The sequence below is a fragment of the Camelina sativa genome, chromosome 14, assembly GCF_030686135.1.
Source record: "Camelina sativa cultivar CO46 ecotype springtype chromosome 14, ASM3068613v1".
NCBI lineage: Eukaryota > Viridiplantae > Streptophyta > Magnoliopsida > Brassicales > Brassicaceae > Camelina > Camelina sativa.
The window spans coordinates 13871132-13893746 of NC_141893.1; the positions used below are offsets into that span (position 1 = coordinate 13871132).

The 22615-nt window shown below is 38.8% G+C and overlaps 6 protein-coding genes and 1 pseudogene across 9 annotated transcripts; 4 read left to right on the plus strand and 3 right to left on the minus strand.

Annotated features, from left to right (window-relative positions):
* Nucleotides 1-2503: 2503 nt before the first annotated feature.
* Nucleotides 2504-4813, plus strand: LOC104741566 (putative methyltransferase At1g29790 pseudogene; annotated as a pseudogene). The gene is made up of 2 exons (XR_015580629.1): nt 2504-4066; nt 4523-4813. The product of XR_015580629.1 is annotated as a putative methyltransferase At1g29790 pseudogene (transcript).
* A 683-nt stretch (nt 4814-5496) lies between these two features.
* On the plus strand, nt 5497-8368 carry LOC104741568 (uncharacterized). Its single transcript, XM_010462453.3, has 6 exons — nt 5497-5829; nt 6126-7025; nt 7150-7350; nt 7427-7622; nt 7868-8048; nt 8138-8368. The coding sequence occupies exons 1-6, from the start codon at nt 5827-5829 to the stop codon at nt 8181-8183; spliced, it is 1527 nt and encodes a 508-aa protein (XP_010460755.1). The 5' UTR covers nt 5497-5826; the 3' UTR covers nt 8184-8368.
* On the minus strand, nt 8284-10867 carry LOC104741567 (pterin-4-alpha-carbinolamine dehydratase 2, mitochondrial). Its single transcript, XM_010462452.2, has 7 exons — nt 10620-10867; nt 10462-10511; nt 10049-10128; nt 9262-9347; nt 9061-9184; nt 8866-8934; nt 8284-8715 (listed from the first exon to the last, which is right to left on the minus strand). The coding sequence occupies exons 1-7, from the start codon at nt 10665-10667 to the stop codon at nt 8624-8626; spliced, it is 549 nt and encodes a 182-aa protein (XP_010460754.1). The 5' UTR covers nt 10668-10867; the 3' UTR covers nt 8284-8623.
* Nucleotides 10868-10899: 32 nt separating this feature from the next.
* LOC104743622 (uncharacterized) lies at nt 10900-15708 on the plus strand. Its single transcript, XM_087486044.1, has 9 exons — nt 10900-11071; nt 11153-11402; nt 11470-11647; nt 11760-11896; nt 11940-13345; nt 13465-13979; nt 14095-14782; nt 14828-14956; nt 15641-15708. The coding sequence occupies exons 1-9, from the start codon at nt 10900-10902 to the stop codon at nt 15706-15708; spliced, it is 3543 nt and encodes a 1180-aa protein (XP_087342170.1).
* On the plus strand, nt 15052-18370 carry LOC104741570 (uncharacterized). Its single transcript, XM_010462455.3, has 8 exons — nt 15052-15350; nt 15753-16414; nt 16642-16830; nt 16935-17026; nt 17166-17225; nt 17321-17390; nt 17557-17760; nt 17855-18370. The coding sequence occupies exons 2-8, from the start codon at nt 15788-15790 to the stop codon at nt 18221-18223; spliced, it is 1611 nt and encodes a 536-aa protein (XP_010460757.1). The 5' UTR covers nt 15052-15350; nt 15753-15787; the 3' UTR covers nt 18224-18370.
* Nucleotides 18371-18669: 299 nt separating this feature from the next.
* LOC104741571 (uncharacterized) lies at nt 18670-20285 on the minus strand. 3 transcript variants are annotated; one of them, XM_087484364.1, is made up of 6 exons: nt 20006-20285; nt 19717-19799; nt 19506-19627; nt 19261-19419; nt 19068-19172; nt 18670-18995 (listed from the first exon to the last, which is right to left on the minus strand). In XM_087484364.1, exons 1-6 carry the CDS (start codon nt 20153-20155, stop codon nt 18988-18990), a joined length of 627 nt encoding a protein of 208 aa, XP_087340490.1. In that variant the 5' UTR covers nt 20156-20285; the 3' UTR covers nt 18670-18987. The 3 variants fall into 3 exon arrangements, with proteins under 3 accessions (XP_087340490.1, XP_019091322.1, XP_087340489.1); XM_019235777.2 differs by having other exon boundaries at nt 19064-19172; XM_087484363.1 differs by having other exon boundaries at nt 19059-19172.
* Nucleotides 20286-20441: 156 nt separating this feature from the next.
* LOC104741573 (uncharacterized) lies at nt 20442-22338 on the minus strand. The gene is made up of 6 exons (XM_010462458.3): nt 22063-22338; nt 21575-21657; nt 21353-21474; nt 21088-21246; nt 20898-20991; nt 20442-20818 (listed from the first exon to the last, which is right to left on the minus strand). The coding sequence occupies exons 1-6, from the start codon at nt 22195-22197 to the stop codon at nt 20632-20634; spliced, it is 780 nt and encodes a 259-aa protein (XP_010460760.1). The 5' UTR covers nt 22198-22338; the 3' UTR covers nt 20442-20631.
* Between the last annotated feature and the right edge of the window lie 277 nt (nt 22339-22615).

Here is a 22615-nt window from a genome sequence, read left to right on the forward strand (position 1 = left end):
CGCAATTAAACGAATTAATTGAGACGCGAGGTTTATGCAGAAAATTGATTTGACATTGATTGTAATAGGGTGATATAAATAGGAGAGAAGGGGGATTGTAAAGGGGATCGAAAAACTTTCTCTTAAGCAAGAATACTTATTCTATTTCACAACACTTTGTCTCTAGATTCAGTTTGGAATTATAACGGTGGTAGGTTCCTCCGTTCGGAAACACTTCGGAAGGAGAATTTAGTTTCAGTTCTCACAATGATCAGCCAATACGATGCTCTTTTTGTTTGCTATGATGGATCAGCCAGCATTGACCAACGTGCTAAATGTAAAAGACAGACAGAACCGTGAGCCTCTGAGAAGAAGAAGAAGATGGAGAGGAGCTCTCTTTCTTGAACCGTCTTTTCATCATCAGCACGAGCAATGAGGTTCTTTAGATATATGCTTCCTTAATTGGGTTCTGCAAATTAGACATCCGTAGATCCTCTGAGAGGAAAAAAATATATATAGTAAACCTACATAACAAAGTACAGTTGTTGTAACGACTGAGAAAGTAATGAGAGGCTATATCATCTTTCTGTGAACTAACTGAGCTGAAGTCAATCTAAGAATGAATCACCATGTGAAGTTGCGTTCGAAACAATCAAGATCACTAGAACATATCATATTAAAAGGCTGCATATCAGACACAAATCCTAGTTGATTCCACTAAGGGTTTGATCGTGTCATTGCGGTGTTTACATTTCTAAACATTATATTTACATCTAAAACGATAAGCTAACATTTTTTGTTTCAGTTTTGGAAACAATCGAGGCCAGAGTCTTCTCTATCGCATACAAAGATGAGATATATAGTAAAATACTTGATATATTCAGCTACTTCCACAATTATAAGCAAACCAGCGACTTCTTGATTAGAAATCAACTTCTCTAACAATGTTCCAAGATTACGAAGTATATCAGTGATTGCAAATTCATCCGATCTTGTTAGCAAAAACGATTACAAACAATAAAGAAGCAACTTCCAGTAGATATGAAAGATCAAGATCCAGTACAATTAAAATACAGGAAAGAAACAATAAAGAAGCAACCTTTATAATAGATATGAAGATGAAGATCCAGTAGTACAATTCAAAACTTGTGATAACACAAAACAAAATTACAACAACATCAAACAGACATTACAAAACGGAGCAAGCAATTCAACACAAGTAACTCTCTTTCATATCCGCTAAAACTCAGCAAGGACTACTACAACAACCTATTTTAGATCAAACCTGTTAAAAAAATTATAATTCACAGAGGAAGACTTGACTTGGAAGTCGCAAGGATTCAGCTTTACTGAAGCACAAGTCGTCGAGAGCTTCACTACGACACCACCTGCATCTAGGGAAAGCCGAGCACTGAGATCTAGATCGCATCTCGCAGCATTTGGGTTTCCTATTAGCCTTTCCCTGCAGCTTCGGATTTGTACGATTCTCTAATAGCTCTCGATCTAAGACATGAACTTCAGATTCGGAAGAAGAAAGCGATGGGCAGAGTATAAGGAGGTAGAAGATGATTAGTATGAGAAAGAGTGACGAGAAGCTTGAGCTAGATTTTGCCATTGATTGACACAACAACAGGGGAAACAAAAAAAAGTATTTTTGGAAAGTTGTCTTTTTTAATTTGTTTCTCTGTTATAAACTCGGCGAAAAGGGGGAGACCCTGTCGAGATCTTTCTTCCTCGTGTCGGCCTACAAATCTACACACGTGTGCGAATATATTCACGCGTGTGTGCGCGCAAGTTAGCGTTTATACACCATTAACAAAGGCAGTCACTTTTGTGAAGCAACTGTTTTTTTACTTTATTAAGCTTCCCAACTTTTAGTAGTAGAGAACTCTGTTTGTTGCATTGGGGAGCTTACATTTGGTTTCTTCAAGAAAATTTCCCAAATTGGTCTATGTGAACATTTAGGTTTCATACAATTAGTTTTTGATTCTTATTCTTATTAATCTATGTTATGTGAAATGTGATAGATTCGAGGCAATGGCGCACCTATATGGGAAATGGATGGGTCAACTGACCTGGTTAAATTATTGAAATAGGTATTTTTGCTTATAAATTATCGAAGTTTCTGCAGCCAAGTTGGTTTTCCCCTCTAAGTGTGACACCCCAAACCTGAGTTCGATTCCCCAATACCACACTAAAAAATTGTTTTTTTTTTCATTTCAACTGTTTAAAAAAAATTATTGACTCCCCTAAAAAAAGTTCCTGGGTCCGCCACTGAATTTCGAGGTGTTTGTTACTTTGTTTTAATATCTTAGCAAGTTTAGCTTCATTCATACGCAGTTTGTGGCGAAACAAACTCTAATAAGTTTTCATGTATTCATGCTACTAATTTTTAGATACATCATCTTGTTGCAATAAAGACATAACTTGTCTAAAAAGGGAATAAAAAGACAAGACATGTGAACACTACTACTAAACTCACAGATCTGCTTAAATTTCTTTAGTCTGCCTCTGCCTATTAAAAACCAAGAAAGAGGTCCCTTTTATTTACTGTTCCAACAACTTTTCACCAGGATTATTACTCTCCCATGCAAAAAAAAACACAAATAATGACATTGGATTCGATATATTTCCCCCTTTCCCGTCGTAATAATACTTTATATAAATACACACCTAAACTCAGATCTCTGTTTGTATCTCAACCATTGACTACGAGATTTGACTTGGTTGAGTCTCAGATGAAAAAAAGCTTATCTTATTACTACACTTGCTTACATTACATCTCTCAAGTAGTGTCACTACCTCCCAAGATTCTAAAAATAAACCGTCACCCACAAATCTCGCCTTTAAGACACCATTAAAAGCCCCAAGATTCAGCTTACTTACTCCATCCAAAATCAAGAAACTTCAAGAACTTGGATCCAGAGGAACAAAAATGGCGGGATTCACCATGAGCTTGAACTTGATTCTACTAGTAGCAATGGTAGCTACAAACATCCTCTCACTCTACCATCTCTCCTCCACCACTAACTTCTTCCAATCCACCGTCAAATCCACACAATCCTCTGTTCCCACTGTCCCCGACCACCTCCTCCGTCAGCTCCACACTATCCGCGCCGCCATTAACCACCTCACTACTCACCAACCAGACAAATCAACCTCACGCTCCTCCTCCTCCTCCTCCTCTTCCTCCTCATCCGCACCTAAAGAGCTTCTCATCTACTCAAAGCTCTCACCTATAGCTTCTTCTTGCCATAACTACCCTGACCTTCTCCACGAGTACATGAACTACACTCCTTTCTCTCTCTGTCCTTCCGACACCGATCTCGTCGAGAAACTCATCCTCCGCGGCTGCCACCCGCTTCCTCGCCGCCGCTGCTTCTCGCGAACGCCGCGAACCCCGTCAGATTCGAAGCCTGAATCTAATGTCATCTGGTCTTACTACTCTTGCAAGAGCTTCGATTGCTTGGTTACTAAATTCCCAAATCTAGGGTTCGATCTCTCCTTGGAGAAATCCAAATCTCAGTTCTCCGTTTACAAATCCGAGCTCGATTTACCGATCTCGCAGCTTCTCCAGATCGCTAAATCAGCCAATTCAGTTCTCCGCCTCGGGATCGATGTCGGTGGTGGGACTGGCTCTTTCGCCGCGGCGATGAAGGCTCGTAACGTCACGGTTCTGACGACGACGATGAACTTCAACGCGCCGTATAGTGAAGCGGTGGCGATGAGAGGGCTTGTGCCGCTTCATGTGCCGCTTCAGCAGAGGCTCCCTGTGTTTGATGGTGTTGTGGATTTGGTTAGGTGTGGGAGAGCGGTTAACCGGTGGATTCCGGTTACGGTTATGGAGTTTTTCTTCTTTGATTTGGATCGGATACTTCGTGGTGGTGGTTATCTTTGGTTGGATCGGTTCTTTAGTAAAAAAATTGATCTTGAAAACGTTTATGCGCCTATGATTGGGAAATTGGGTTATAAGAAGGTGAAATGGGCGGTGGCGAATAAAGCTGATTCGAAACATGGTGAAGTGTTCTTGACGGCTCTGCTTCAGAAACCTGTTGCAAGATGATGAATCCTTTTTTTTTTTGTTGAGGTATAAATTGTGAATTTGGAAGTTGGTTCAATCCTCAAATTTGCTCTGTTTTGATCAAATGATCCAACTTTGGAGAATTGCCTAATCAACCATATATGTAGTTTGAATTCACTGTAGATGTGTGCTTTTTTTGTTGCTTTGAATAGTGCAACTTATGTTGGACTTTGTAGAACTTTGCTTTTTTAGGTAAGAGATGCAAAAATGTAGAAGTAAGAACATCAGAGAAATTGTAGTTAGTTCAAATCGTGATAAGTTGTGAAGCTAGTTCTTAGAGACCGGTGTTGTATTAGTGATGATGATAAGTAAAACTGCTCTTTAGTCATTTACTCTTGTTTTAAGAAACATTTAGTCACAGGAAAACTCAGATACTGTGTCTTTGTTTGGTCTTTAAGAGCTCCTGGTTGTTTTTGGTGTTAAGTTATTCGCCTGATCGGAACTTGTGGGTTGTTTTTGTAGGGCACTTTCCTCGAGTATCAGAATGTGTATGTTTGTAGCAAACAGCTTACTGTTGTTGAAGATTTAATAGAGACAAGATTCTTGGATGATTTCAGTTCAGACATGAAAGCTTTTTTTCCAGCTGTAAGCTCAGAAGCAGCGATGTTATTTCTTCTGCGGAACAAGAAGTAGAGGGGGTGTTTGTAACCAAGATTTGATATTGTTGTTAGAGAGAAACATGGTGGTATACATAAATTATGGAATCTTCTGCTTGTTTCTATCATAGCTAATATGAATTTATATTATTCCTTAGATGGTATTTTTTTTGTGGAAGGCAGATTGCAAAATTGTTTAAAGAAGTTTCAGTTTCAGGGTTAAGTTCAAAATTTGGCAAGTTAATTTATGATGTTTTGCTAAGAACGTATATATTTCTTCTCCTTTAGTATAATCCATCTATCTCCATACTGTGGTCATGCCCACAAGACCTGGCTCGATGCTTGACGCAAATCCGAACATCAACCTGAGTTCGAGCCTGACTTGCTTTTATAAAACTTCGTTTTGCTTTGCCTGCATGCAAAAGATCTTAGAGCTAGCAAATTGCTCAATGAAAGAGATCTATGAACAAGATTCATGCCCTATATCTCGTTGCACTCAAACACCACTTAATAAAGAACTTATGGCGGATCCAGAAGGAAAATTTACATGGGGCACAACTGAACATTTACTTTAACAAAGTTTTTTTACAAGGACAAAACATAAAAAATGATAAAAAAAAATATGTAGATGAGAGGCATTAAACCCTTCTCATTTGACATAGTCTGTAGCACTTTTTACCAAATGAGCTAAAATATGTTATACATAATAAATCAAACTGAAGAATTAATATGAATGAGTTGGGGCACGTGCCCCACCTCCATTACACCTAGATCCGCCCCTGCTTATCACATCCCCATATTATTAGTGATCGGTGTAGATGAGGACTATATATAAATTGCATACGCGTCAGTGTAACATCTTTACCGACATAAACACACACTCCTTTAAAATTTGGGGTAAAATATAACTAATAAAAGTTTGGTGTCAAATGCATTAATAAGTAGAAAATAGGAGGATTAAACTATAAAATTGAGTAAAGATGTATGTGATGATATGTTATGTGGTCGCGTCTCAGAAAGGTTAGCGACGGTGTGTTAACTTGTGAAGTTTGTAAATCGTTCTCTTCTCTCTGGACATAGTCGTGTTTCTGAGTTTCCCCCAAACAACTACAGATTTGTAAGAATCAAAAGATCAGCTTCGGCAATCGAGAGAAGGAACAATTCTAGAATATGGTGAGTTTTACGCTTTACCGATTTTGATTCCACTCCCAATTTTGTTTCTTCCCTTTCAATTTTTCTACGCAATCATACAAAATTTCTAGGGTTATCACTTCAATTCAAAAAAAAACAAAATCGTAGTTTTGGAGAGTTTTTTTTTTTACAAACAATTGTGATTATGATGATCGTTAGCGTATAGACATCTCTGATCTCACCTGTGTTTGGTGTCTCAATTTTGATTATTCTGTATTAGTTTTAAGTTAAAGGTCTAAAATTTAAGCTAGAAATGGTTTGTTAAATGGTGATCATAGGATGAAAGAGATCGAGAAACTCGTGGTTCTCATGGTGATTCTGATGTTGATCAAAGTATAAAAGATACTAGAGAAGAAGATTCTGGTTTATGTGATGGCTTTGTTGAAGAGAGCAAAACACTGGAACCAGCAGAACAACAACAAAAGCGTGGTAAATATTTTTTCTACGACACGCCGCTATCTGAGGAAACAGGGGTTTGGATACCTGTTTCAGTCCCGCCCATGTTAGAACCTGATCACGAGGAGTGGTCAAGAGGTCTTAGTTTCAATGGTGGTTACTTCCCCGAGGGAGATATGGGATGGAACCAGATATTTGATGAAGACAAGGAGTTAACTATGTGGGATGTCATAGTGGATATGTTGATTGCAGCTCGTGGTAAAGCGAGTGCTCTTAGTTCTGGTAACCTTGAGAGATGTGGCATTAATTTTTTGTCGGGTCATCTTCTTGAACAAGCTTGGCAAGAGATGGCTCATACTCTCACTGAGGCTAACTTTGGTAATGCGAGAGAGATTCTGGAGACTGAGCCACCTAAATGGTTACCGGATAGCGCTGCTTCTGCTTGTATGTTATGTAGTGTGAGGTTTCATCCGATTATGTGTTCTCGTCATCATTGTCGATATTGTGGTGGAATATTCTGTAGGGACTGTTCTAAAGGAAGAAGCTTGGTTCCTGCAAAGTTTCGTGTTTCAGATCCTCAAAGGGTTTGTGATGTGTGTTTTGTGAGGTTGGAGTCTGTCCAGCCTTATTTGATGGACCAAGTTAGTCCTGCTGCTCAGTTGCCAACGCATGACTTGACAGATCTTAGTACGTTGAGGTCTTGGGTGAATTTTCCTTGGGGACAATCTATGGAGTATGAGATTTATAAGGCGACTAACACTATTCGGGGTTATATAACCAAGGTGAGATTTTGTGGGTTCTGAGCTCACTCTTAACCTTTTTAGTTTGTGAACATTCTTAGATGTCAACTATGTCACTGTGTTAATGGCTGACTAGTGTGTCTTTGACTTGAAAATTTCTCATCAGGTTGGTTCTTCGAGAACTGAGAGGTCCATCCCAGATGCTATTTTAAGACAAGCAAAAGGTCTTGCAGTAATCACTGTTGCCAGAGTTGGAGTTATGGTTACATATAAAATTGGGACTGGACTTGTGGTTGCTCGTAGAGATGATGGCTCCTGGTCTCCACCCTCCGCCATCTCTTCATTTGGTTTGGGATGGGGTGCTCAGGTAACATAGCTCTTTTTTAGTAATCCGTAGATATTGCAAACACTGCTTGGTTTATATTCTCATCATTCACCTGTAGGCAGGAGGAGAGTTCATAGACTTTATTATCGTTCTGAGAACTCGTGAAGCCATCCAAACGTTTGGGAGTAACACCCATCTTGTTGTTGGAGCTGGTTTAAGTGCTGCAGTTGGTGTTACTGGACGAGCAGTTGAAGCAGATATCCGAGCAGGTAGCGGTGGATATGCTGCTTGCTATACCTACAGCTGCAGCAAAGGTAACCATATGGATATGATTCATGTGTCTCTAGCCAAAAGTGTTTAGTAGGTTAATTTTTGGTTAATGGTTTTAGACTTCTTCCCTTTCATGTCTAAAACGAGATTTCATTGGACACTCTAAATCTGCAACCATTCTATTATTCCTATTAAAAAATCGTTTTTGAAACTAAGCCTCGTAAGTCATAACCAGTCCTATGATATTTTGGTTGCATAAACCTTACTTAACCGCCATTAAAATGAACAGGTGCATTTGTTGGCTGCTCGCTTGAAGGGAGCATCTTCACGACACGTACAAGTGAGAACTCACGGTTCTATGGGAGCCAATCCTTATCTGCGCCTGACATCCTCCTTGGCTCTTTGCCAAGACCACCAGCTGCTGCTTCTCTCTACCGTGCGCTTGGCGATCTGTATCAGAAGATGGGGAGGTGATTTTAACACAGTTGAAGGGAATTTGTAATTCTGACTTTAATGATGGGAAAGTTCTTGACCTGGAAAATTTCTTGTTGGTGTGCAGTGAAACTGTTCCGTCTCCGGCAATTCCTCCGTTGTCTGAAGACTAAACTTGTTGAGTTGGCTTCATCTCTTTGGAAGAATGACAACAATCTTGTATATAGATTCATGCAATTCTTGAATGTACATAGTTTATGGAGGTTTGGATAGTTTGTGGTTGTAAATAATCATACATTATGATATATCTGAAATTATAAATTGTTCTGGAATAAAAGTTACTTGTTTCAAACTTAAAGCCACTGCCTTAGAGTTTTGAGATTTCAAGGCCAGAAACAGGTTTACAAGAACCATAGACCCAGAAGAAACATTAATTTCTCAATCTCTCTGTCATTTCGTTAGTATCTTACATAGATCGAACGCTTGTGTGAGCTTCACAAAGTTTTAAGGCCAACACATCCCAGTAAAGAGCTGAAGGTGCTTATTCGTATCAAACTCTGAACTAGTCTTTAACGATGTTACTTTAGCTTGAAGAATATATCTCAATTCCATTTCATTTGGCAACTTTCTTCTTCCTCAGAAGATCTTCCACTTGGAGCTCGTTGATCTTAGCAGCAAGAATGAAGTCGTTTTCCGTCAAACCACCTGTTGCAAGAGAATCCGATATCACTTAGTCTGCATTTGCAACTTATAATGTTCACAAAAGAAAATAGTTGGTGATGAAGGGCTTCTTAAGGTTCAGGCAATTGATAAGATTCATATCTTCATATCAGCACCAGAGACCATGATTCTCACCTATAGCATGTGTCCATATCTCGATTTTCACATTATTCCAGCCGACCAGATGCAAATCTGGGTGATGACCTGCATCATACCGATCCATGCATAAGACAAAACAGTAACAGATCTTCCTTGAGCTATCTTATTTTAATCGTATTCAGAAGGGATCACAGAACACGTGTGATGTATTATTGCTGATGATTTATTTACCTTCTGATTCAGCGACATCAGCTACACGTTTGAAGAAATCTAGCCCCTTTGTAAAACTTTTCACTGTCCATGACCGATGCAGCTTTAATGTATCATTGTCATTGGCCAAATCCCATCCAGCAACCTGTGTAAAAGGGATAATTGAGGAGGGGTGCATACTATAGATCTCACCTGCCATAACAAGAAGTACAAACGTATTACCTTTTGAAGTAGGTCTAGGGCACTTTGTTCGGTCATGGGGCGCAGATCCTTCGCATTGCACGGCACACACTTTTTGGCTAATAAATCTACAACAAAAATATAAAACAGAGCGAAAAGAATACCATATTAATAACCAAGTTACATGGTTTAGGAGTTTTTGGCTACACATATGCTGAAGAATATAAATATCAAATCCATCTTTTAACCAAATTGGGTGAAGAAGTTGTTTATGAGAGCAGCAACAAGGAAATCATAGCAATATTTCAAAAATTCAGAAACGACATGACAAAAAAAGTTGGAATTTACTGCAAGTCACCAGAAAACTACTTAAGCTAGTAGGAGGGATATGAGAATGATGATACTGATACATGAATTGATCAGTGTACCACATTAGAAGAGTGACACTTGTTTGAAACTTATACTTCCTTAATCATCATCATCATCTTGCCTCTAATTCACCACGGACTTATCTAAAGTAGAGATGGGAAGAGGCTAAGGGGTCCTTAATAGAAGTTGTTCTAATATTACAGAGGTGAGTTGACATCAGTTGCTGGTTTTACATTATAGAAAAAGCTTAGGATGCCTAGAATAGGTTCTCTATACGAGGACCTAAGTTCGCCATATACGATACAGAACTCAATCAACTGGATGTCCATAGACATCAAACCTCTACAAACACAAGCACTACCATCAATGAAGCATGTAAGTCATGTCACGATTAAGGCAAAACAAGCAAAATCTTGGTTTAAATATCAAGTTGTAAAGCAGCGGAATAACTAATTTTTACCTTCTAGGGAGCAAAATGTTCTAGCTCCAGAAGCAGAACCAACACCATCTTGTGACATCTTACTTGTCCAATGAACAAAGCTGCAAAGAAAATTGCAATTTATCTTTACAAGCCAGTAACTGTGTAAATCGCATAGAAGCTTTTCCTCTATAGAACATCCAAATTCACCAACAGTAATGAACTGTGGTTCAGTTTACATATGGTCAAAACTCAGGGTTCTTGTACTAAGTATTAAACAAATCAGTGAATTTGATTTCAACATCTTAAGATTCAAACGGACAACAAGAACAACAATCTTAAAGATGAACACATACATATCAAAACCCAGATTATAATCACAACCCAAGTATCAAAATCCGTCCTTTGCCTACTATTCCTAACCAAAACCAAAAAAAAGATTGTCAAATCATTACCGTTTGTGACGTCCGTACAGATTATGCAATACTGATGTAGCAGCTGGAACCTGAAAGTATCACCAAAAACAAAAATTGAGAGGTTTAACACAAGCAAATCATGACATAAATGCACATATATACAGAAACGAAGAAAGACAGATGCTTTGAGGGTTAACCTGTGTTCTAGAGATTGAGAAAAGTTTAGGCAGCAAAAGCCGACTCATTGGTGCCGCAAGCAGTTGCGAAAACGGAACAGAGACTTGTGAGAACTTTTGTGAAAGTGAGAGGGTTAAATGTTACAATTCATAAGTTTACGGTTAAATTTGTAAGAATCCAAAACATATGGTGCTAATAATGTGAAAACATTGACGCGCGTCTGTATTAAAGCCGCTATTTGCTTTTAAAGTATTCCTAATTAGGGTGTACGTAGAATTATCATATCTGCTCTATTGTGATATGAGGCAAACATTTGCTACGGAAGATGCTCAACAATGTTTCTCCAAGCGTAACATACGACAATCTGAAATCTTGGAGGTTCGCAATTGGTTCATGATGCCAATAGATACTGCACAGCCAACAACCGCGACAGAGAGAGGGACTCCGACAACCCCAAATACCAACGGTGAAGGTACGGTGGGCCATACGCCACCGGAGCCAACATGAATACAGCATTTTGGAACTGCCGGGGCTTGAAAAAGGTCCCTGGTAGTTCGACGCCTCAAGGGAATTAAGGCTACTTATTCCCCGGACGTACTCTTTCTGATCGAGACTAAGAATCCCGATGATGTCATTCGGGATGCTGCTGTGGAGTTGGGTTATGATTATGTCAAGTGTGTGTACCCGTTGGGTATAGGGGGTGGTCTAGCTTTACTTTGGAATAAGTCTGTTTCAGTTTGTTTCTATGATGTAGATGAAAGAATCATCGACTGCAAGATCAATAATAAAGAAGTTTCTTTATTGTTTCTCTTGTGTTTATGGTCATCCCATTCGTAAATTAAGACATATCCTATGGGAACGATTGCAAAGGATTTCAATGCATAGAAACGATCCATGGTTGATGTGTGGTGATTTCAATGAAATACTTCATCCGAATGAGAAACGTGGTGGTCCTCCTCGTGAAAATTGGAGTTTGGTTGATTTTAGGAATATGGTTCAAGCTTGCAAAGTATCAGATCTTCCTTTCCAAGGGAATAATATGACCTGGGTTGGTAAAAGGCGAACACACACGGTTCAATGTTGGCTAGATAGGGCTATGGCTAATGATCAATGTAAAGCAACTTATCCTGCCTCTGAAGTTGTCTATCTTGAGATGATAGAATCAGATCATCGCCCCAGCCGTTATCAAAATCAGACGCACTACTGATACTGGATTTAAGCCTTTCCAGTTCGATACAAGGCTCTGTAAAGTCCCAGAATTTGAACATCTCGTTGAACAAAGCTGGAACACAGAAGAGTCTTCTAGTATGAAACCTTTACGAGAGAATTAGAACCTGCAGAAGGGATATATCCGCTTGGAAACGGGCCAATAATACTAACTCTGCTAAGCGAATAAAAGAGCTGATACAGGAGATAGATACTGCTCATACAGATACGTCAATACCTCTACATCATATCCACAACCTACGACGATCACTGATCAATGCATACAGAGAGGAAGAAACTTATTGGCACCTCAAGAGCAGAAACTTATGGTTAAATCAAGGCGACCGTAACACAAGATTCTTTCATGCTTCAACAAAAAACAGAGTGGCCAGGAACCAGATTACTTCAATTCAGGATTCAAATGGAACTTTGATCTATGGTAATAAGGATATAGCCTCCGAAGCAATCAACTATTTTGGTGATATATTTTCTACTACACGTCAAACTAGTACATCTACTATTATTCGTAATATCCATAGCGTAGTAACTCCTGAAATGAATGAAGGACTTATGGCTGAAGTCTCAGACGCAGAGATCAAAACTGCTTTGTTCTCTATTGGTCCAACGCGAGCTCCCGGCCCTGATGGATTTAACGCAGCCTTTTACCAACACTTTTGGACGATCGTAGGACCAGCCATTGCTACGGAAGTCCGACATTTTTTCAAAACTGGTATAATGCAGAATGAGTGGAACCACACTAATTTGTGCCTTATTCCAAAGATAACAGAGCCTAAGGCTATGAAAGACCTCCGACCCATCAGCCTCTGCAACGTTACATATAAGATCATCTCGAAAATCTTGACCAAACGTCTCAAAAGTGTTCTACCCAATGTTGTTTCTGAAAGTCAAGCTGCTTTCATCCCAGGACGTTATATTACTGACAATGTGTTGATTGCTCATGAAGTGCTTCATTCTCTACGAGTTCGTAAGCGATGTGCAACATCCTACATGGCGGTCAAAACAGATATTAGCAAAGCCTATGACCGCATTGAATGGAGCTTTCTGGAAGAGGTGTTGATACATAAAGGATTTCATACAACCTGGATCAAATGGATAATGTCTTGTGTTCGATCAGTCTCTTTCTCTGTTATAATAAATGGAAGCCCATATGGCTCTTTTCGACCAACACGCGGCATACGTCAAGGTAATCCACTATCCCCTGCCCTCTATATCTTATGTGTTGATGTGTTAAGTTCTCTGATATCTGAAGCCACAAGAGAAGGGAGAATCCAGGGTATTCAAATAAGTAACGGAGGACCTAGGGTCTCACATCTCTTCTTCGCTGATGATTCCTTATTCTTCGTGAAAGCGGACCACCGTAACAGCTCAACTCTTCTTAAGATCTTTAAAGAATATGAGGACGCTTCTGGACAGATGATCAATCTTGAAAAGTCGTCAATCACCTTTGGAAACAGAGTCTATCACCATAACCAAGGAAGAATTAAGCAGACACTATTGATACCAAATAGTGGAGGTGGCGGTAAATATTTAGGATTACCGGAACAGTTTGAAGGAAAAAAAAGGAGATGCTACAGTATCTTCACACCCAAGTTCTGAAGAAGACTGATGGATGGCAGAATAAGTTCCTCTCCCCTGCAGGCAAGGAAATACTTATCAAAGCAGTGGCATATGCTATGCCAGTATATTCGATGAACTGTTTTCAGTTACCAATGGAATTATGTTCAGAGTTAGACAGTCTAATAGCTAACTTTTGGTGGGGCTCCACAAAAAACAAAAGAAAACTCTCATGGATAGCATGGAAAAAATTGATCACATCGAAGCAAGAGGGTGGCCTAGGATTTCGGGCCTTCCACTCCTTTAACCAAGCACTTCTAGCTAATCAGGTATGGAAAATCATTAATAGACCAGAGAGCCTAGTATACCGCCTTCTCAAAGCCAGATATTTTAGAGATAGCAATATATTTAACGCTTCAAAGGGACACAAACCTTCATACGGTTGGAACTCACTACGTTTTGGAAGGGATCTCCTAGCTACGGGTATCCAGTTTACTATTGGGAATGGACAAAAATCAAGAATGGGAATTGATCCATGGTTGCCAACAGTACCCCCGAGAGCCCCGATACTAATCAATGACACTGATCCAGAATTATGTGTTGGTGTATTGATTAATGCTTCGTCTAAACAATGGATGATAATATGCTCTCTATATATATATTGATCCAAGCGATCATCATCTCATTCATAAGATATATCTACCATCCAAAAAGATTGATGATGAGTATCTATGGAGCTGCACGACGGATGGCCATTACACTGTGAAATCTGGCTATTGGAAAGCCCTTGACCTCGCCAAAACTGATGATACACCAAAGGCACCCCTGGCTACAAGACCATATATTGCTAAAAGCATTTGGAATCTAGACATTGCTCCTAAACTTAAGCACTTTCTTTGGCGTATTGCTTCTGGAGCAATTGGTGTTGCGGAGAACCTTAGACGAAGAAACATAATGATAAACCCATATTGTTCAAGCTGTTGTTATGAGGAAGAGACAAGCGAACATATCCTCTTCTCATGTCCTAACATCGCACCATTGTGGAGATCTACTGGTATACCTACTCCTATCTTAAGGGACTCAAATGTCTCACTTGAGGAAAAACTACGATACTTGTTCCACCTTCACCAGGATACACGTATCCCCAAACTTGATCGGTATACCCCATTTTGGCTGATGTGGCATATATGGAAAAGCAGGAACTCAATGGTTTTCAACAAGAAACAGATTGATCAGAATGATACAAAAACACAAGCTTTCACAGATACAAAAGAATGGTTGAACAATACAGAGAAGCTGGAACAATATCAGGGGAACCAACAGGTACCTTCACGACATGGAAAATGGAAACCACCAGATCAAAGATGGGTGAAATGCAACTTCGACGCTTCCCATCATGAAGGTAACAGGGACTCGGGACTGGGATGAATTCTCCGAAACTCTGCAGGTGAATTTCTTGAAGCAAGAATGGGAAAATTTAAAGGTCGAGTCACAGTAGAAGAAGCGGAATGCACAGCTCTTCTGTGGGCACTACAATCATCATGGACGTTAGGCTATAGAAGAGTTGAGTTTGAAGGTGACAATATCAACATTATCATAATCATCAACACGAAGGCATCCACACGTTTACGACACTATATGAATACGATAACACATTGGTGCTCAAGATTTGATAATATCCAATTCTCTTTCCAACGACGACAACACAACTCTTGTGCTGATATTTTAGCCAAATCTGCGATCACTAGTTACCAACCATATGTTTTGTATCACATTTGCCCATACTTTTTATACTCTGCTGTAAACATAGATTTTAACTGTGGTCCTTAATAAAGTCATTGGAAGGGGAAAAAAAAAAAAGATTAAAAACAAAACAAAACAAAACAAAAAAGTATTCCTTAGTGTGGTTGCGAACTCTGAAGTGTTTGGGGTTTGGAATCTACAGAAAAGAGATACAAACTGCTTCTATGGTGAGAAAACTTTTATGATCTTCATCACGTATCTCAATCATCTTCATCTTTGGATTATGAATTTATGATTCATTCTGTTGAACTTGCTATTTCTTATTATAAATTCTGGGTTTCTGCCAAAACCCTACTAGATGTTACTTTCGATTGACACCACATCCTTACGATTTTTTTTTTTTTTATAATAATAATATTCGTTCTTAACCGTATAGTTTCTGAATTGATACTATTCCGTACAATTAATTCTGTCTCTTGCATGTATGTAAATTTTTCTAGTATTTGTTGATTTGCAGTTTTTGGTCTTCTTGTTATATTTGCTGCTTTTGATTACATACAATTATCTGTCTTGATGCTGATGTGAATGATGATGATGATATTCACTGTCTTATTTCTTGATACATGCAGTAAAAAAAGCTGGTTGATATACTATTTAATTGACCATGGGTGAGAATGGGGAGAATCATTCAGTTTCTAAAGAGAGTAATTCCAAGAAGGCTGACAGTAAAAATCATTCCGGCATTGCCAAGAGTGATCTTTGGACTGATGGGATTATCTGCGCCTTTGAATTTATCCGAGGCCCAAAAAAGCATGTTGATTCGAAACATGTTGACAAAACTAGCTTGAAGCAAGAAGATGGACTAACCAGACATACTTCCCCTGGTCATCATAACCCGTTTGTTGATTCGTCTCCAGTCGATATTTCAAGGTCAAGGTCGGTACCTTCTTTGGATTTGAATCCAACCGGACAAGTTGAGAGATACGAGGGGAGTCATTGGGTACCTATTGGTTGGACTAGAATCTCTGAACTTGTTCAAATGGTTCAAGTCAATGCGGAGTGGCCTAACTTGGAGTTAATGGATGAAGAAGAGGATGTACCTGTTACTGATTTAGCTGCTCCGTATTGGGAACGACCAGGTGGCCCGACATGGTGGTGTCACATGGCTGCTGGACATTCTTTCGTCGAGGGATGGCTTAAATGTGCTACATGGTTGCATCCTGCAATTAGTCTCGCATTGAGGGATGAAAGTAAGCTCATAAGTGAACGCATGAGACACCTTCTATATGAGGTATATATGTCCCTTGTTCCCTATCCAAATACAATGCAAGTTGAGTGTCTAAATTCCACATGGATCATAGTGGTTTTAGATAGGATAAAAGATGTGTGATGGTCTATTAATATAGTAAAGTTTTTCATTTAGTGTTACGTGAGATGAATTATTACAGTTTAATCATGTTTAGTTTTTTTTTTTTCTTGGATGTTTTGTCTAATTTCCATTCTGGTTTATTTTCTTAGGTTCCAGTGAGGGTTGCTGGGGGTTTATTGTTTGAGCTGTTAGGACAATCAGTCGGTGATCCAGTAATCAGTGAGGATGATGTACCCGTTGTTTTCCGTTCTTGGCAAGCGAAGAACTTTTTGGTATCTGTGATGCACATTAAAGGAAATGTATCAAACACTAATGTCCTCGGCATCACTGAAGTAGAGGTTCGTTCAAAAAGTGTCCAAATATTATAATTGTTTAAGCTTACATTACATAGGCCTGCATTATGGATACTGACATGCGTTTTTTCTTTTCTTTTACATGATAGGAGTTGCTTTATGCAGGAGGCTATAATGTACCAAGGACAGTTCATGAAGTTATAGCGCACTTGGCTTGCCGTCTTTCTCGATGGGATGATAGGTGACGAGAATTTTCTGGTTTATCTTTAGTGAACACTTGTCTAGTTTTGCTGACCAAACAAGGGACTTGTGTTCTATAATATGTTCTTTTCTGGAGAGTATCTAACAAGATCTTTTTCTTGTCCATTGATTGGTGATAGATTATTCCGTAAATCTATATTTGGTGCAGCCGATGAAATCGAATTGAAGTTTATGAACAGGTTCTTACATATACCGATATACGTATATATCCATTTTTGTGGGATGATAAACAATACATGTTTTAGTAACAAATGCTATCTTTTCTTGTTATTAGGAGAAACCATGAGGATTTGAATCTTTTCAGTATCATTCTCAACCAAGAGATCAGAAAATTATCCAGACAGGTCATCTTCTCTTCAGTGTAGCTTAACTCAATACAAAATTAAATGGAAAATTATTGGTCTTGAGTTGGAAAGGCCTTCGTTGATGTTATAATTGAGACTTAATGTTTACATGTGGGACAAACTGAACTATAGTCATGAACATAAAGTCTTTGTTTTCTCATGGCAGGTCATCCGAGTGAAGTGGTCACTACACGCAAGAGAGGAGATTATCTTTGAGCTTCTTCAGCATCTGAGGGGAAACATACCTCGACATTTGTTAGAGGGTTTGAGAAAGAACACGAGAGAAATGCTGGAGGAACAAGAAGCCGTCCGTGGACGTCTCTTCACAATTCAGGACGTAATGCAAAGCAGTGTTCGCGCTTGGTTACAGGTTCTTCCTACGACGAACAAAATTATCATCGTATTATTACTCATAGATCTAGCATAATAGAACCTTTTGCTGAAACCGCAATTTGCACTTTCAGGACAAAAGCCTACGAGTAAGCCACAACTTAGCTGTTTTTGGAGGATGTGGGCTTGTGCTTACTATAATTGTAGGACTCTTTGGAATCAACGTTGATGGTATTCCTGGGGCACAGAACACGCCTTATGCGTTTCTTTTGTTCACTATCCTTATGGTTCTTCTTGGAGTTGTTTTGATTGTGATTGGTCTGGTATACTTGGGGCTTAAACCGCCAATCACAGAAGAACAAGTGGAAGTTAGAAAGTTGGAGCTACAAGATGTCGTCAAAATATTTCAACATGAAGCAGAGACTCATGCCCAACTCAGGAGAAACAACCTCTCTCCAACGGCTGGAGATATGTTTGATGCTGATTATATTCTCATCCAGTAAACAAAACTGAGAATCAGTTTTTGTATTGATAGTACTGTACTCTTAAATGATACATGTCAGTTGTCAGTCACCTTGTTGCATAAAAGACACGTAAAATTGTCTGAATCACTGAGATAACAAAGCTCATAAGACGAGGTCTCTGTTAAATTTTCTATGTGCCATCAACTTTTTCGCCACGATTTTGACCATATGTTCATGTACTCAATATGACGTGAGCCATATACAAAGCAGAGGCCGAACTTGCTGTTAGGTTTGCTCTACAAAGTTTCCAAGCAAACCAAAGGGCTTCTCACATGTGTGGTTGCCTAATATCACAAACTAATGTTGTGTGCTTTGAGACAAAAGATGACTGCTGCTGATTGTAATGTTCCATGATTCTAGACCCATCATATGGAGTAAATAATTCAGTCCCCGCATGATGTTTATAGCAGGCATAAAGACTTAGATGACAAGCAAGATACATTTTTATTTTGATCACCATTATTCTTAAACCCAAAAACAAACCAAAATGCGGACTGAGTTTGGAAAATTTATGTTTTATGGCATCAGGAACATTATTATAACTCAGAGAGAGAGAACAAAATACTAGTTGTTCACAATGGCTGTCTTTATAAACTCCATAACTGTTGTAGCTAGCTGACTTAGATGTTCGTTATAACAATGATCAGCTCCTTCCACAATCTCCAGCTTGTGGTTGGGTATGATCTTCTCAAACGCCTTGGCATCTTCCAGAGGTATTACCTCGTCAGCCGATCCATGAACCGTCAAGACCCTGCCATCATTACAATCAATCATGGTTTGTTTATATCCCAGTTAAAAGAAGAACTCAGCGAACCTCACTTGCATTCTTTGTCAATCTTGTGGCAAACTTCATGCATATTAGTGTTTAACCTTTCCATTAAGCTCTCCTTGGTAACACGATAGTCGATAACCTTTATATTACGCCATTCTGTAACAAAAGACCAGCGCATCGATACAGACAGTACTAGATTACTGATCTGAGACAGTACAGTAAAAGTAATGAGCCATTACAGTACCTTCCCTAGCATCAATGTATCCTTGTTGCTCAATTCTTTCCAAATAATTTTCCCCAAGACGCCTTACTAAGTCTTTCTTCAGATCAGAATATCCAGTGAGATTGATTACATTGCGGATATCGTGATACTTGGAGGCATAAACAAGGACTACATTACCACCTATGCAATGTCAACATAAGTTATAAAGTTTCTTGCAATGTCAAGTTCACCCCTTCGGCAGAAAAATCAAAAACAGCCCTAGTTACCTTTACTGTGGCCAAGAATGATAGGAACCACACGGTTCATGTTAGTGAAGTATTGGATAACAGAACGTAGATCATCAGCTTCATAGTTGTAGTTACCAAAATAGAAACTGCCTTCACTCTCTCTGCAACAATAGAAGCACCAGAAACCCCTCAAGATCAAAACTAACTATGCAAAACAAATGATAAAGTAAGCAAGCAAGAGAAAACATACCCATTCCCAGAGAAATCAAAACGGAAAGCGCTGATCCCTTCTTTTTCTATAGCAGCAGCAACATATTTGATGATTGGGTCATTCTGCATAGTTTCATAAGCCAAAAGACAAGTAATTAATTCTATGTAGAACTCCTACCAACATAGGCTACCCTTGAAGTCTTATCAACAGATTTGAAGTTTGTCCTCAATATCATCATTCATATTGATTACAATCAAGATTCACCCATTATCTAACTCTATGTGTCAGTATGTTTCTATTTTTTAAATCAAAATAAACCAAAACTAACCTTGTTTGATAGACAGCCGTGGCACAAGACCACAATGTCAGTAGAACCGGTTTCATGAAGCAGACCCACCAGCTTCTCGTTGTTGCTGTTAGGAATTACAATCTTTTGTAGTGTAATAGTAGCAGCTAAGCTTCCCTGAGACGAATCCATTCTCAGCTTGTTTGCTTTGTTCCAGGAGAGGAAAAAGGGGAACAATAATTGCAATTTATTGTAACAAAAGAGCTGTTCTGTCTGGATGACAGTGACGTTAAATTGTCAATTATTGAAAAAAGACCTTTCATCGTTGTCGAGTGATAGCAATGGATAAGATTTTTAATTAATTTCAAACTTTATGAAAAAAGGCCTAAATAATAACAGTATTTGAGCTATGATTTTGATTTGTGATGTTCATCAAGACCCTGCTCATTGGTATCCTGCTAGTTTAGTGACAAATTCATTTAGAACAGTGTATTTGATTGCCATTAACAAAAATAATATTGACATATAACACAGTTTCGTGTAAGTCTCATGTGCTGCAGCAAGAGCGCTTAATTAACGAAGAATTTAATTTTGGTTACCATTATTCTTAAACCCAAAAACAAACCAAATTGCGCATCATGAACATTACTTTAAAAGGGGGAAAAAAACTAGTTGGTCACAATGACTGTCTTTATGAACTCCATAACTGTTGTAGCTAGTTGACTTAGATGTTTGGTATAACAATGATCAGCTCCTTCCACAATCTCCAGCTTGTGGTTCGGTATGATCTTCGCAAACTCCTTGGCATCTTCCAGGGGTATTACCTCATCCGCGGATCCATGAACCGTCAAGACCCTGCCATCATTACAATCAATCATAGTTTGTTTATATCCAAACATGCGATATGATTTAGAGAGAACTCAGCTATCCTCACCTGCATTCTTTGTGAATCTTGAGACCAGCTTCATGCATATCAGTGTTCAACCTCTCAATTAAGCTCTCCTTGGTAACACGATACCCGGAGTTTCCTGTAAAATACCAGCACATCAATTAATGAAAACACTAGAGTGCTGAAATGACACAGTACAGGAAGACCAAAGGAGTGTTAACAATAATATACCTACCTTCTTTAACATCAATGAATCCTTGTTGCTTAACTCTTTCCAAAAAATCTTCCCCAAGACGCTCTCCTATGCCTTTCTTTAGATCATATCGTCCCGAAAGATTGATTACATTGCAGATATCGTGGTACTTGGAGGCATAGACGAGAACCACATCACCTCCTATGCAATGTCAAAAATAAGTTAAAGAGTTTCTCTTGCAAATGTCCCCTTGTATGAATCCGTGGCTTGAGGCAGAAAATGAAACAGTGATGCTAGACCTAGTTACCTTTACTGTGGCCGAGAATGATAGGAACCACACGGTTCATGTTAGTGAAGTATCGGATAACAGAACGTAGATCATCAGCTTCGTAGTTGTAGTTACCAAAATAGAAACTGCCTTCACTCTCTCTGCAACGATGGAAGCACCACAAACCCCCAGAAGATCAAAACTAACTATGCAAAACAAATGATAATTGATAAAGCAAGCAAGCAGGAGTAATATATATACCCATTCCCAGAGAAATCAAAACGGAAAGCGCTGATCCCTTCTTTCTCTATAGCAGTAGCAACACTTATCATGACTGGGTCATTCTGCATATATATAATATCATAAGCCAAATTTATGACAAGTTAAACACCATGAAGTCTTATGATCTAATTGGCAAAAAGCAAACAGCTTGAAGAAGTCAAATTGGGATCAACAGATTTGAAGTTTTTACCCTAAACATTCATATTGATTACAATCCAGATTCACCCATTTACCTAACTCCAATGTGTAAAAAAAGACAAAACAAAGTTACAAAACAACTAAGATGCCTAGCTATTTTTTAAAGGCACAACAATTACACAAAACTGATCAAATAAATTAGGCAATTTACATGTAAGTTTCAAAACACAGCGGAACACGGAAGTCTGAAGTGATCCAAGTGTCAGAGTCTCTCAGTCACGACCCACAAGAGCTGAGAAGAAGAAAGAGTAAAAAGCAAAAAACTTAACCTTGTTAGATCGATAGCCATGGCACAAGACCACAATTTCAGTAGAACCAGTATCATGAAGCAGACCGATCAGCTTCTCGTTGTTGTTGTTTGGAATCACAATCGTAGCAGCTGAGCTTCCCTGAGACGAATCCATTCTCAGATTTTATTCTTCTTCTAACCCCCGCTGAACAAGTGTTGACTTGATAAAATAAATGAGGGAAAATGGGGGTAAATTCACAAATCATAAGTTGTTGTGTTAGTAATAAAAATTTAAAAAATATATGGGGGCGATTATGTAAAAAATGAGACAGACTGTATATACTATATGTAGGCCTGGGCACTAATACCCGTTACCCGCATTTCAGCCGTTACTCGGCTCGTACTCGTCTCGAAAAAAGGGTACCCGCAGTTTTAGGGTCGAGTAAAGGGTATTATAATTTTATTATCCGTGAGTAAGGGACGAGTATAGGGTATTAGTTTAGTTTTCAATATCCGTTCCGTTACTCGTCCTTTTACCCGTTTTGTTACCCGATCCGTTAATATTCTTTAATATTTTGTATTCTTATTATTTA

Coding starts and splice junctions, on each gene's coding strand:
- LOC104741568 (XM_010462453.3), top strand. Junction 7,026..7,149: donor TTCGGGGTTATATAACCAAG/GTGAGATTTTGT, acceptor ATTTCTCATCAG/GTTGGTTCTTCGAGAACTGA. Junction 8,049..8,137: donor CTGTATCAGAAGATGGGGAG/GTGATTTTAACA, acceptor GTTGGTGTGCAG/TGAAACTGTTCCGTCTCCGG.
- LOC104741567 (XM_010462452.2), bottom strand. CDS start 10,667: ATGAGTCGGCTTTTGCTGCCTAAACTTTTCTCAATCTCTAGAACACAG. Junction 9,348..10,048: donor AACATTTTGCTCCCTAGAAG/GTAAAAATTAGT, acceptor TTTTTGTTGTAG/ATTTATTAGCCAAAAAGTGT. Junction 8,935..9,060: donor TGATGTCGCTGAATCAGAAG/GTAAATAAATCA, acceptor GGTATGATGCAG/GTCATCACCCAGATTTGCAT.
- LOC104743622 (XM_087486044.1), top strand. CDS start 10,900: ATGAGGCAAACATTTGCTACGGAAGATGCTCAACAATGTTTCTCCAAG. Junction 11,897..11,939: donor CAAAGCTGGAACACAGAAGA/GTCTTCTAGTAT, acceptor TAGAACCTGCAG/AAGGGATATATCCGCTTGGA. Junction 13,980..14,094: donor ACACTGATCCAGAATTATGT/GTTGGTGTATTG, acceptor CCATCCAAAAAG/ATTGATGATGAGTATCTATG.
- LOC104741570 (XM_010462455.3), top strand. CDS start 15,788: ATGGGTGAGAATGGGGAGAATCATTCAGTTTCTAAAGAGAGTAATTCC. Junction 17,027..17,165: donor CTTTCTCGATGGGATGATAG/GTGACGAGAATT, acceptor GATTGGTGATAG/ATTATTCCGTAAATCTATAT. Junction 17,226..17,320: donor GAATTGAAGTTTATGAACAG/GTTCTTACATAT, acceptor TCTTGTTATTAG/GAGAAACCATGAGGATTTGA.
- LOC104741571 (XM_019235777.2), bottom strand. CDS start 20,155: ATGGATTCGTCTCAGGGAAGCTTAGCTGCTACTATTACACTACAAAAG. Junction 19,628..19,716: donor TTTGATTTCTCTGGGAATGG/GTATGTTTTCTC, acceptor CTATTGTTGCAG/AGAGAGTGAAGGCAGTTTCT. Junction 19,420..19,505: donor CATTCTTGGCCACAGTAAAG/GTAACTAGGGCT, acceptor GACATTGCATAG/GTGGTAATGTAGTCCTTGTT.
- LOC104741573 (XM_010462458.3), bottom strand. CDS start 22,197: ATGGATTCGTCTCAGGGAAGCTCAGCTGCTACGATTGTGATTCCAAAC. Junction 21,247..21,352: donor CATTCTCGGCCACAGTAAAG/GTAACTAGGTCT, acceptor GACATTGCATAG/GAGGTGATGTGGTTCTCGTC. Junction 20,819..20,897: donor AAGATTCACAAAGAATGCAG/GTGAGGATAGCT, acceptor TAATGATGGCAG/GGTCTTGACGGTTCATGGAT.